The 14,846-nt window shown below is 38.0% G+C and overlaps 1 protein-coding gene across 5 annotated transcripts in view; it reads right to left on the reverse strand.

The window, feature by feature from the left end:
• The window catches only part of AUTS2 (activator of transcription and developmental regulator AUTS2), a 1,216,826-nt gene that overhangs the window by 647,376 nt on the left and 554,604 nt on the right, over positions 1–14,846 (reverse strand). For all 5 annotated transcript variants that reach the window (XM_032254887.1, XM_032254883.1, XM_032254886.1 and 2 more), the window contains one exon: positions 8,848–8,883. In XM_032254887.1, coding sequence (XP_032110778.1) covers positions 8,848–8,883 — 36 coding nt within the window. The remainder of the gene's footprint in view (positions 1–8,847; positions 8,884–14,846) is intronic.

The following is a 14,846-nucleotide window of genomic DNA, read 5'->3' on the forward strand; positions in this document are numbered from 1 at the left end:
CTGGGGCTCAAACGACAGCAAAAAAAGGCAGTGAGGGCAACAACAAGCAATGGTTGCACATGGCAGACATCTAGTTGTAAGGCAGCTGGAATCATACATTTTGAAATATTGAAATTAAGGCCCTTTTAGCAACTCTCTTGTCTAGTGGCTCATTAAATCTTTTTTCTCTGAAATCATCTTTTCCCTCTAAATCTGAAGGGCCAGAGATGTGGGTTAGGAGGACAGAGAGATCCAGCTGAGGGCTATTTCCCCACATCCATCAGAAGTACGTAAGTTTTCCACTCATCTCCTTAAAAAGCGTTTGCAACAGCAACAACAAAGATTCCTGTAGATAGCAAATGTTTTAAAATATCCAGCCCATTCCCTCATTTAAATGTTGAGAAAATGAAAGGGTTAAAAGTATTGGTTGCAACTGGAGACACCAATTGATCCTTTCTCACCTGATTATCTTTTGTTAAATTTCTCCATTCCCTTGTACTGAATAAGGAAGCTAAAGTTAAACATAGTGTGTAGGCAGAAAACAATTTCTATAGGGTGTGCTGGAAAAGTCATCCTATTGTGGTGATTCTACCTATGTTTAAATGTCTCTCACCAGAGTTTAACTTGTACTGTTCATTTAGTCAGGGTTTGTCTGCTTCTGGCTCACTGATCCTATTCCCCAAATTAAAATGTAGGTCAAAAACATGACCAAAAAAGGGTAAGAATTGGACATGGGAAATACAATTATATTTTCTGTCTAAGGCCCTTGAAATTAGAGAGTTTACCTCTGCCAGGTGGAGGAGTCTGTCAGATTGCAGACACTTGGTCCAAGTAGAAATCAACCCTCCAGGTTAACTAAAATTAATTCTGTAGTTTCAAATTTTAACAGAATTGTTATTTTAGTATAGATTCTGGTTTGGTTACTAGGAGGAAACACACTTCAGGGTAGTATTTTAAAAGGTTACAGTTCAAAAATGTGAAAATGTTTTACCATAAGGAAGAGCAACACGTTTCATTTGCTCAAGTGTTTCTGCATAGTACACAGGTAGCTTCAAACCCATTGATAACGTCCTAGATTTTAAGCTACATTTAAATTTCTAACTACTTATTCTAACTTCCAAACTCACGATTTCCCTACATTCAAATCTCCTCTTCTGGGGACTATAATTCCAAGGAAGAGTATTGTAGTCATTGATCCTTTACTTGATGTCCTTCTCTATGAACAATCTCTTTACCACTCACCCAACTACCTCCCTGGCTTTATCCCACATTTTGTGTAATCAGCCAACATTCTCTAAAAACCTAAGAGTTGTCTTTCTCCAGAAACATGATACAGTCAATTCAATCCACACTATTATGCAATTTCTCTGTGTTCTTGTCTTTGTTGCTCCCCCCACCTCAAACTTTGTTCCATCCTTTCTTTTCTTGTTGACTACTGAAACATCCATCAAGATCTGCACAATTTAAGCCTGCTACATTTAACTGGTCCTCCTTTATACTTACATGTCTCATAGACCAATCAGGTTGCTTTGCTTCAAATTCAACTACAAATCTTTGAGAGCCATGCTTACCTATTACGCAACTTAAGAACTAAGAGTAGATATTTAAGTCATACTTGTGGGCTAAAATAAATTGAAGTCTCCATCTGGAGAGCAGTTTTCCAACTCAATTCTTTATCAATTAGTCCAAATGCCCTAATAATAATAACTGGAGATCTTTCATGGATTTCTAGTAAAATATAGATTTTCAAAAATATTTCCACTATAATAGATATTTGTCAATATATAAATAATGGCCAATAATTCATTTACCTAGTGTTAATTACTAATAAATACAAAGATTAGGGTCTTATTTGAGGTGAAGTGTTAAAATACTTAATGTTATTTATCTTAAATATAAGTACTTAACAGGTGATGAATGAACACTTGAATTACAAAATTCTTTCCTAGCATCACAGCAAGTATGGCAAGTGGGGAAGAGGACTATTTCTTCTGCTTCGGATGGGGCTGCAGTCAGCACCAGGTTGATGTATCTGTACTTCTGAAACTAAAACCCATCAGACATCTTATAAATAGTGTTAGGTTCTCTGGAGAGCTCAAACCCTCTTATTTAAATACAATGTGTTAACTGTACTTCAGGATAACCACATACCTGTAGTTAATGTAGATGTTTCTCTTTATATAATGATGAAACTGCAATATCACCATTTTGCAGCTCCTAATGAACAGTGAGCCTAATCAATGGCTGTTAACATTAACAAAAATAAATAACTACTGTAAATACATAGCTCCTAATTGAAGCACACATTATCTATGAGGAATCCTTGCCCAAATTCAAACCTGAATCTGATCCTATCTAGCCACTTTTAAATTGGATTACAAAAGATAATATATATAAGACAACCAGGAAAGTTTGAAAAAAAAATCTGATAGAGATATGCAAATTCAAAGAATGAAAGGGCATCTGGACTGGAATTATTAAATAAAAAACTGAATTTTCAATCTCATTTTTTTTTTTTTTGAGATGAAGTTTCACTCTTGTCACCCAGGCTGGAGTGCAATGGTATGATCTCAGCTCACTGTGACCTATGCCTCCCGGGTTCAAGCGATTCTCCTACCTCATCCTCCTGAGCAGCTGGGGTTACAGGCGCACACCACAACGCCCGCTAATTTTTGTATTTTTAGTAAAGATGGGGTTTTACCATGTTGGCCAGGCTGGTCTTGAACTCAGGACCTCAGGTGATCCATCTGCCTCGGCCTCCCAAAATGGTGGGATCACAGGCGTGAGCCACTGCGCTCAGCCCTCATTTATAAATTGTAGAAATTTTTGTTGAAATTTGCCTAGTAATTTGTCATCTTCCTTGATGGCATCAGTTTTCTTGCAAACCAAATTGTTAATTTGAATGTTCTAATAAAAGAATTCACCCCCACTAAATAAATAAATACAATGTGTCAGAAATATTTAAAAGTGGCTGGGTGGGTTGACTCACGCCTATAATACTAGCACTCTAGGTGGCCAAGGCGGGGGGATCACTTAAGGTCAGGAGTTCAAGACCACCCTGGCCAACATGGTGAAACACTGTCTCTACTAAAAATACAAATATTAGCCTGGTATAGTGGCAAGCACCTGTAGTCCCAGCTACTCCAGAGGCTGAGGCAGGAGAATTACTTGAACTTGGGAGGCAGAGGTTGCAGTGAGTGGCAGGTATAGTGGCAGGCACCTGTAGTCTCAGCTACTCCAGAGGCTGAGGCTGGAGAATTGCTTGAACTTGGGAGGCAGAGGTTGCAGTGAGACGAGATTGTGCCACTATACTCCAGCCTGGGTGACAGAGTAAGACTCCATCTCAAAAAAAAAAAATTAAAAGCATCACAAAGAAAAGGAAGAACTGGAGTTTAGGGCAGAGTAAACTTCTTGAGTGAAAGGCCACAGTTTTTCACATCTATGACCCGTCACCTAGAACAGTGATCTCTCTGACAGAGAAGATGCTTAATACTTAAAAAGACAAACAGAAGTGTCTATTTAAAGAAAAGTCCAATCTTTTAAAGCAATTGTGTTTAAAAACAAAAACAAGTCCACATTTTTAAAAACATTAATTTCTCTCTTGCCTAACAATAAAATCTACTGAGATTTAACCCTTTTCACAATGGGGAGGGGTGGGGAAGACAGTTAGTTCCATGACAGCACTCATTTAATTTTACATAAACACACTCTTTGAGGCCTAAGCAATCTGACTGATTTTCAAGGTGAAAATAAAATACAAAAATTATTCTTGGAGTTATTTCTAGGCAGAACTAACACCAGAATCATCTGAATCATCAGAATCCTCTATTTTGGAAAAATCAGGTAAATCAAATGAATCTTGGCCAACAACTGTTAGAGAACGATGTTAATATCACGCATAGGAATGCTACATTTTCTAGGATGTGACATTTCAGTGATCAAGAATTACTATATTTTATAAACGGAAATGCGGCCACTGAAAGTAGAATGACATCTTTTGTTTCCAATGTTGATATACTAGAATGATGTGAAAATAATGAGAGCAAGATATTTTCTGGCAGTTATATCAGGATAAATGTTGCAGCCACCAGCACCACTGGTGAGTATTATCTGGGCAAATGGGAGAACAGTTAAAACCATAGTTAAACAAAATACCACAAATCAGTTTTAGAAGTTATACAGCCAGGCATGGCGGCTCACGCCTGTAATCTAAGCACTTTGGGAGCCCAAGGCGGGTGGATAGCTTGAGTCCAGGAATTAAAGACAAGCCTTGGAAACATGATGGAGCCCCGTCTCTACAAAAATTAGCCAGGTATGGTGGCGTGCACGTGTACTCCCAGCTATTGGGGAAACTGAGGTGGGAGGATCACCTGAGCCCAGAAAAGTTGAGGCTGCAGTGAGCCATGACTACAACACTACACTATGGCCTGGGTGACACAGTGAGATCGTGTCTTTTTTTTTTTTTTTTTTTTAAAAAAAAGAAGTTATAAAAATTATAGCAAAGGAAAACAGGAGATATTTCAAGGGTTTATAGTTAAAAACTTAGAAAGGACAAAGAATATTCCCATTATGACCTTTGTAACTCTGGATGGAAAGATTTTTGCACCTACTGCCTGTTACCAGCACTATCTACACAACTGAAGTAATTCAATTGCGCAGGAAAACAATAATTGTACAAATCCCATTTTAAGATGTATACCACTACACATTTCCCTTTACCATATAAAGTGGCAGTTTTAGTCACTGAGTAGAAGTAAGTTGTTCTCTCTGATAACCTTAAAGTATATCAATTACTAGATGTGACCCAACTGAGGAAGATGAAAATTATTAGTTGAGAATCCTTAAGAGAAATTACTGGAATTTACAAAAGCAGGACCCAAGTTATTTGAGGCTATGGTTCTAAGACAGTTAGATTCAAACCTGGAAGAAGGCTGAAAATTATCCAGAAAGGGCAGAACATGTCACTTGGAATATAAAGTAAGGCTGTACTTCCCCTACACCAGGGATCGAGTTCTGCCTGGCTGGTTAGTTGCCCCAAAAGCAGCAGCCAATTCCAGGTGGAGTCAAGTGCTATAAAGAATGAGTCCAGATCTTTCCTGTGATGACACACCAGACCACTGGCCAACATGAGATGTTCTCACTGGTCTTTTCATTGTACAGATTTCAGTTACTGTGTTCATATATGCTAGGGCATCCATTTCTCTTTTTCTTGTCAGAAAGAAGCAAATGTGATACGAGCTCATAAAACTTGAATATATTGAACAGGTGTTCCTTAATCTCTCAGCCCAATCCTAAAAGCTACTAAGCAGTCTTTAAAAGCTCCAAGTGCTCCTAATGTTTCTGAGGAAGAAAATACACAAGTAACTTTAACTGACAAAGAGAATAACCATAATATGCGGACAGCTGATAGAACGGTTCATTCCAACATCATCATGTTCACATAGGATCACAAAGGATGAATACCTTATCTGTTTTATGTTCACATACAGAATAAATTGGTATATAACTGATCAAACACAAAATCCTGGGCTCTTTAGAAAGTTACAAGAATGTAATAAGAATAAAATACTCCTGTTATACAGGTAAAAATTACAAAACCTACTTTTTATCATTAATTTTTATCAACACAACATTGCACAGCCCCCCGATGAGACTAACTTTGCTCCATCACACACGATTGTATGAATAACAGAAGGCAGGATTTATTACTTGGTAGTATACTGTGATATTCTGTGTTCATTAAACATCTTATCTTATTTAATATTTGTAACACTAATAGGTAGGTATTAAGGAAACAGACTCAGAGACATCAAATAACGTGACCAAGGTCATGCAAGTAGTCTTAAAGATCATTCTAAGTTATTAATTATACACTATGCATAATGAAACCTCAAATTCATGCTTAAGAAGAAAATACAGCCTAAAACATTTAAATTGAAAAGAAAATATGTTCACTGCATTGACTTAAAAAAAAAAAAGAAAAGAAAATCCTACACACACTCTAACAAGTTTTAGTGCTCTTGCCAAAAAAGAAAAAAAAGCAAATTGATTCCAACTAGTCTATACTTTCATTTATATTTAGAATATGAGCTGGGCATGAGTATGTAATGAATATATATGTGTATCTCTCTGTGTGTATAACACCCACATTATTCAAAAGCTCCCAAAAATGTAGAAAGTTTGTTCCAATCCTTCTCTATTTTGTCTAGTTTAAGAATTCTTTGCAATATGCTTATGTAAATACTGATTTTAGCTGCTGTTCTCATTTCTCAAATCTTCTGCTTCTAAACGGATTGGAAAAGTGACAGACCTAAGCAGACATCTTTGGAACACAAAACCAAGGAGATATAAACAAATACAACCAGATCAAAAACAAAGGCTTCTCCTTTAAACCCTTTAACATATCACTACAGATAAAAGAGCTGAAAATAAAATATACTGTTTTTGGCTAAGGGTGTGTATGTGTATGCTCAGGTTAGTGTCTATTTTATTATTAACACATACAATGAATAGCATCTTACCTCAGTTGACAAAAGCTCTAGAGGAGTATGAAACAGAAACAAAGGAATACTGTGAAGTCGGGGCACGGGAAAGTGTTCAAAACACTTCTAGATTGTTAAACTGAAGGTGAGTGCCCTCAGCTTTCTTATACCAGAATTCGTGTTACGGTTCAATTGCATTAATAGCTCATCGACTCTGAAGGTGATTTGCCTCCGTCCACATTTCAAAGAGATGCTAAAGAGGATTAAGGATGGACTTGAAAATTACCATTTCACTTACCTGAAGCTGAGCCTTTGTTACAGACATAAGTAAAAAGCTATTATGATAGCACAAACACAAAGCAGAGTGTACATAATATGTTGGAGAAGAACTAATGTAAGTTGTGAACATATCATTTCCACTCAAAAGTATGAAACTCACCAGTGGGGAAGTTACTATTGGAAATTATTACATATGATACTATTGGAATGAAAGCTGAAATAGAAGATACTTTTCATGAGGACCTGGCAACAATATCAATAGATTTTGCACTCTGATAACATAACAATCACATTATTGGAAACACATCCTAGTGGGGCATTTTTGTCATAGTTGAGAGCCGAATATATATATGGTATGTATCTTCTCCATGTAAGCTAATAATACCACAGATTTTTATGTAAGCAAAGTAAGTCAGTCTATGAGCAATTTTACCAAAATTAGAAAAAACGTTTATACTCATCCAGTGTGCTTTAAAAGTCATTTTATTAATAGACTTGTAATTAAAGACCCTTTAATCATAAGCATGTATTATTAGGGAATAAAAATAAGCATTCTTGGAATGAGAGAAAAAAATAAGTGACAAAAAGCATAATGAAAATCTCAATTTTCCAGAAATGGCTTTCTCCTTTCAGGGTGATCATATTGACAATTAAAAAAAAAATACTAGAATGTTCAGTATAGAAGTAATCAAGGACTAAGGTAGTGGCTTTGGCCTTCTTTCTGCTGAAGAAATCAAAGGGAGAGACTTCAGCTTTTGGATGGAGAACAGATATTGCAGTCTCCAGATTTTACTTCCAGCATCTCAACCCACATCCAGCCTGGTGTGAAGAGATGCCAGATGGGGCTACGTCTGTTATTTCGACTGCTGAGGCAGGATACTGAATGTATCCTGCTTGTTTCTGTCAGCATGAATATTCAGCCACAGTAAGTAGGAGCAAGGGTAAGTGTGCTAACTGTATTGAGCAGGTCCAAAAATCATCTTTATCCTTTTTCTCCTATTATAGATTAAGACCAAAAAAATGTCAACATCTAGAAAATGCCACTTTTGCTAAGCTTAGAAAATACTCATTTATCAATGAAATTATGCTGTACATACATTTAATGTAAATGTATTGACAGAAATATGTGGGCAGAAGAACAGAGTAATTACTATTGGGGAGAAAAGTTAAACACAACTAAAGTGAATCAGTAATTATTTTCCACTTTATTTGATTTTCATGATTTCACTATTTTCTCGGAAAATGCTGAGGCATGACCATATCAGTGTTCATCACTCAGAACACAAATTAGGTTCCTTTAAGTATCACAACAGACTTCTACATTGACATGTTATCCTTTTGTACAAATAATGCTTATTTTTCATTCTTTTTTATTTGTATCTTGAAAAGGATCACCAAATCCAAAAACGGAAATTTCATTATAAATAAATATAATGAAGTGACAATTGCTATCTGAGAATGAATTTTAGATTCACGATTATCACAACATTGTGATAATTCCTGAAGGGTCACCCCACCACCATCTTTCCCAAAGGACAGAGAATACGTTTCAGAAATAAACTTTGCATTTTAGCAAAAATAAGTATATTATTTTAATTATTTCAAAAAGAAAACCTAAAGGCAAGCTACACAGACTGTGAGGGAAAACATTCACTAAAAAATACCATCTCCATTCCCCACTATCCCCACCAAAAAAAGGCAACTCATTGTACAGGAAGAGATGCTGCTCTTCAAGAAGTCAATACCTCAATGCATAATCTGAATTCCATCCCCCACAAGACACGTCTTACTTAAAAAAAGCAATTATGGGGAAATGGTGGCACAAGCTAATCAGAGTTCCCTGTATCTCCTTATATAGCCAGGTAAGGAGCTAATGTCCTGGGTGCTAGGAACCAGGTATACACCTCACACTTACTTATGATCCTTAGGGCCCAGTATGTTATGTCTTCCAAAAATAAAACAATTCCTAATAAAGAATGGAAATCAGCCTGCTCTTTAGGACTGAGAGATAAATTCTGAGATTTTTTTCCCATCCCAGTGAGCATTCATTATAGAAGTAAATCAATGCCAATGCAAGGCACGTATGCGGAAGTTGAGATAGACTTACGAAGTAGCCTGTTCCCAAGCTGGAAGGAGCTGAACTCTGCAATAAAGCATAAAGACAAAGTGGAAAATCAGCAATGGTTTTTAACATGTTCCAATCCACACAGCTCATTACCAGCCCTTTGCAGGCTTTTCATCACTACATCACATCACCAGTGTATGCTGCCCCTTGTCATCTGCTACTGATACAAACACCGTGTTGCTTAATTTTCCCCTTTACATCTCTCAACAACTCAGAGATGCTAACGTGCTATTTACTGAATTCCAAGCTTCTGCGGTGGACGTAATTGCCAATTTATTTGACAGGCAGCTGGGTAATGAATTAATGATGGCATTTCGCCCTGCACTGAGACTAAACAGACACGCATCAGCTTGCCTCCCTGACTTGCTGACATTCAATGCCCTGGTCCCAAGCTACTCAGTTTTGTGGCCGCAAAGGGGCAGGCAAGAGGAAAAAGCCTAGACTGACTTGAAAATAAAAAGCCCAGTGGGTTTGGATGACTTTTCCAGTGTATGACCTACTTGCCAGTTTATTCCCTAAAGGCACCAGTTAGTACACACACAGTGCTTTTCAAAAATGAGACATTTTGTAAACGTAATTAGTAGACTAAAATGCGAAGAATATGTGGGCAAAGAGAAGCGGTGAAAAGCTCCATTTTTCTGAAGGGTTTAAGAATCGCCGGTTTAGGCTGTCATAGCTCTGACACATGCGAACTTAAAAATATTAATTCTGAAAAGAATGCAGGGCGTCACTAATTTGAGGAAAGAAGCCAAAAAATTGTATTTTAAACATGCCTGAGATTCTGATTTTTGTTTCTCTTTTATCTCCTAAAACATCTCCTTATAAATTCTTTAATTTTTAGGATCCCCTTTGTCTTTGTGATTAAGCTTGAAATGAAGATAAAGCAAATGCTGAATAGGTCTGCAGGTCTCAGCTAAGCATCCCTGCACCAGCCAAGCCTCTTCTCTGATGAGCTTGGGTTGGAAGTTACACCTTCCCAGGAGCAAAATGACCTTTGCCCTGATGTAACAGCTACTCTGTTCACTGGTATCTCTTTTGCCTACATGTCCTGCTCCCTACTCTGGAAACTTCAGATAGCAGTAACCATCTGGCTTATTCATCATTGCTTCTCTGAGCTTTCCACAATGACTTACATATAAGGTGCATTTAATAAGGAATTGTTGAATGAATGTATAAATAAATGAATGGATTACATATAAGAAAAGTGGCTCAGGAGAATCTGACATCTGTAAAAATACGGCAGATGTGATTCTTCTTGACGCTAAGCTCTTTGAGAAGGAAATATGTAGTGTAACGACATCTACATCAAACAAGAACAGTGTGCTTCAGGACATTCCTTAATGCAGTTCCCAAAGCAAAACTTTCTTCATCTCAGCATTTCGCACAAGCTCAGGGGAATGAAACACCATAAATGTGTGATCTTGCTCACTGGACTCAGTTTTTTAAAATCCTGCTGCATTCTTAATCCCATAAATGGTATGAAGGGAGATCCACAGTAGTCATGGAGACAACTTCTCATACCAGTGACTAGCCATATGACAGCATCACCTGTTTCCGGCACCCACAGCCCTCCATGCAGCAGCAGAAGAAAGCAAAAGCCAAGTTAGGTCTCCACCAGCTTGGAGTCATGCCCCTGGGACGTAAACTCATTTTAGGATGAATTACTCAGAGAGACCATGGGATTTGTTTATTTCATCTCTTTCCCTTCCTGCAAATGTATTTTATCCCAGAAAGAGAAATACTCCCACAAAACCCACTTCCCTACCCCCACATACATATCATCTTATTGTATACCAAAGAAAATTACATCCTTCAGGTCTCGGAAAGCTCTGTTATGCTTATTTTGCATATATATTGTACATTACTCAGGGAGTTGGGTGGAGAAGAGGGCTTTGTTGTGCATATTTGTTCTGGCTATTGTTTATGCAGGTCTGACTGAATGAGGGAACAGTGGGTATCATTTCAATTTCTGATGTCAACATCAAATTACTTATTTAATTTCATGCCTGGCGAAGCATTGTATAGCTACACGCAGAATCATTTCACTTCATTTGTTATGCTGTGTTTTCATGGCGATTGGTTTGCCTTCCAACTGACAGCTTTAATTACGACATGAATTTGATTGCACTGCCGAGGAATTAACATAATGCAACAAAGCATTTAAGCACCCTGCCTTATAACCCCCCTCCCCCAGACACGGGCACACACAAACACAGGCACATGATAGAACACAGACACAAGATCCCCATATACATTAAAGGTCCACTTGAATTTGTTTCAGCATTTGCTAGAAAGCATACGGAGTCTCCTATCAGGAGCCATTCACATTTGCCAACCCACTGTACTCTTCCCTTTTTTTTTTAAAGGGAAAAAGATGCATGGCATTCAGTTTTGATTTCTGGATCTGGCAGAAAACACGTGTAGAAAAATCCTCTTGTGATCCACTTTGCCAACTGTCCATGGCCCTGACATTTCCTCCCCCTTATACCCTTTGCACCACATTTTTCTTGGCTACTTGCAACTCCCTTCAGTCACAGCTAGAGAATTTGAACAGAAGTGACATCTATTAAGTAAAGAGATTTCTGCTTGTCCAGTCCTACAACCCCAGGATTCTGACTACAGCCTTGTATTCAGTGAGATTCTATGCCTGGTCACCAACAGGACCCCACCATCAAAGTATAGGTAACAGAAGTTACCAGTCACAGGGAAGTCAGAGTTTGGCTGAGGCTCTCAACAAGTATCATATATCCCTGAGGTCTTGCTATCCAAAAGGCCGACAAAAGAGTCTCTGTCATATATTTTTACGTAAATCTGTATCTAAATATGGCTGCAAATATTTGGTAGCTTTGATAATATTCCAAAACAGAAATTAGATGAACACAGACAACAACAGATCAAGCTAAAAACAATCCAAAAAAAAAAATGGAGAATGTTTAGAAACAGCATTAAAATTGTTTGAAATGTACGGTAAGATATTCATTTACAGATGTATATTTAGGGTTTGATACTGCTTTCTCATTTTATAACAAAATAGACAGTAACCAAAAGGTAAAAAATCAGGAAAGTAGACAGATAATGTCCTAAATATTGAATAATTTGACAAGACTCTTCTTTGATGATCAAGATCATGACTCACTGCAACCTCAAACTCCCGTGCTCAAATGATCCTCCCACCTCAGCCTCCTGAGTAGCCGCGACTACAGGCATGCACCACCATGCCCTGCTCATTTTTTTTTTTTCTAGAGATAGGATCTTACTATCTTGCCCAGGCTGGCCTTGAACTCCTGGCCTCATGTGATTCTCCTATCTCGGCTTCCCAAGTGTTGGGATTACAGACATGAGGCACTGCACCAAGTCTCCCCTGTCAATTTCCAGTAAGAAGAGACCGCTTCCATTTTTCTTACTTGGAGACGTCAAGCAAAGTCTGTCCAAACTATATAGCAAAAGAGGCCATAGAATACAGAAAAGGCTGTGAGTCAAATTGAGACTTGAAAATTAGGTGTTTTTTTTTTTTTAAAGAAAGAAACAGAAGTTTCCTTGGTTTCAAAAGCATTTGAAATATTATCCATCCACGTTTAGGCAAATATTTCTGTTGAAAGGGCTTCAATCTTATTTCTTGCAGTGGTAGAGTTGCCAATTCATTCATATTTTCAGTGTGGTAGGTAGAAATGAGAACTCTTAAGAAGCTGAGAAAATAAAAGTAGGAGAATATTTTAGCAGTTTGCATGAGAAGACAGGGATATAAGGAAATGCTGGCCAGCTGGCTATCTGATATGCAATTTCTGGGCTCATTATAAGTCATCTCCTGTTTAGCATGGTCTTTTCATTCTGCTGGATATTTTTTTTCATATTTGACCACTGCTCCAGCAATCTCTGCAAATTACCCATCTCCATCTCATTATATTGTAAAGGAGGGCTTTCTTAGAGACACACTCTGTCTCAATCTTCATGCTACCATGAGCTGCAGGAATGTAATGGGAGGCATAGTTGAAAGACACTTCCAGGAGGGAGAATGTTGCTGCTGACATTCAAGTCTGCAAGTAGATACTCATTAATAACACTCATTCTCCTCTTCTCACTTCCCCCCACTTGCCTTTACTTCCATCTCTGTCAATAAGCCATCATCGAAGCTACTCATTACACTCATGAAGTTAACATTTTTGTTTTAACAGCATACTTACAACAAGGGACTTCAAAATTGATTATCCATCTAAAATAGATGTGCTCCATTTATTACAAATCCACACAGAGAAGCCATGGCTACTATTACAGCTTGCTGAGTACAGACAGGATACATGTGTACTCCACCCGAGGTGGGGATGCGTGTTCTAACCCTAGGGCTAATTTAAATGGAGTGTTTAAATTCTTCCAAAGCGCCAATTGTGTCTGACATCCCTGGCCACTCACCTTCATGTTATGCTTTTCTCTCTTGGGAGTAAAAGGGAGAAGGATCATGCCAGGAATCATATGAACAAGTAAGTTTCTTGCAAAGGTCACAAAACAAGCTCATTCACAGATCTTCCAGTAGTGATTTAAAAACCTGAAATCTTAATCCAAAGAAAGCTGCCTTGGAGATAAGATCACTAACAGCGGACACACACACACACACACACACACACACACACCCACACACCCCACCAAAAAAAACCCCACAAAATATATTTGAATGAGAAATGAGCATATAGCTGTTGGAAGAAATCAAGTAAACGTGGAACAACAACTTGATAAAAGAATCAGGTGTGGAAATGCTACCTCATTTCCAATATAAATTATTCAACCCTCTGTTACACCCACTTTTTTTGGTCAAACATGATTCTGGGAGTTTCTGTGAGGATGTTTTTAGATGAGTTTAACATTTAAATTGATATGCTGAGTAAACTGGGTTGTCCTCCCTAAACTGGGTGAGCCTTAACCAATCAGTTGAAGGTCTGAAAAGAACAAAAGACTGACTCTCTCCCAGATAAAAGAAAATTTCTCTTGCCTGCCTTTGAACTGGGACATCAATTTTTTATTGTGCTTTCACACACAATAAAAACATTGGCTCTTCATGAGTTTCAAACCTGCCAGCCTTGAGACTAGAATTATACTATTGGTTCTCTTGGGTTTCTGGCTTGCTGATTCTAGATCTTGGGACTTGTCTGCCTTCAAAATTGTGTGAGCCAATTTCTCATAATAAATAATTTTCTGTTGGTTCTATTATGTTCTGCTGCGGTTCTGTTTCTGTGGACGAGTCTAATACAGTGACATAATTTGGAGATAGTGTCTTTGCAGATGTAACTAAATTAAGGTCATACAGAATTAGGATAGGCTATACATCCAATGGCTGCTATAGAAGCCACGTGAAAACTAAAGAAGAGATTGGAATGATGCATCTACAAGCCAAGAACACAAAGGATTGCTGGGAGGCACCAGACGCTAGAAGAAAAAAGCCCAGGATTCTTCCCTAGAGCCTGCAGAGGGATCACAGCCCTACAGACACACTGATGTTAAATTTCTAGCCTCCAGAACTACAAGATAACAGATTTCTGCGGTTCCAAGCCATACAGTTTGTGGTCATTCATTACAGCAGCCCAGGAAATTAGCATGGGCTAGAAGTTACATGCTCAGCCACTGTGCTTCTTTACTCCACTCTAGCCACACTAGCCTTTTTTCTTGCCCTCAAACACAACACCCTTGCTTCTGAATCAGGGCCTCTAAGCTTGTTGTCCCTGTTGCTCAGAATGTTCTTCCCACAGATCTTCACCTGTCTACCTTCTGTTCTTTATTCAGACCTCAGTTTTAATGTCACCTACACAGAAGGGTCTTATCCAATCACATTCAAGTAGCAACACATTTCTGCCCTTCATATTGCTTATGTCAGAAAATACTGCATTAAAAAGATTTTTAGTTGTTTTTTCATAGATTTGTCTCTCCCACTAGAATGGAAACTTCAGGAAGGCAGAGGCTTCATCTTGTTCACCACTCAACCTCAAATGCCCAGA

This window comes from Sapajus apella, unplaced genomic scaffold (assembly GCF_009761245.1).
Source record: "Sapajus apella isolate SASKATOON/1434 unplaced genomic scaffold, GSC_monkey_1.0 scaffold88, whole genome shotgun sequence".
Lineage (NCBI taxonomy): Eukaryota > Metazoa > Chordata > Mammalia > Primates > Cebidae > Sapajus > Sapajus apella.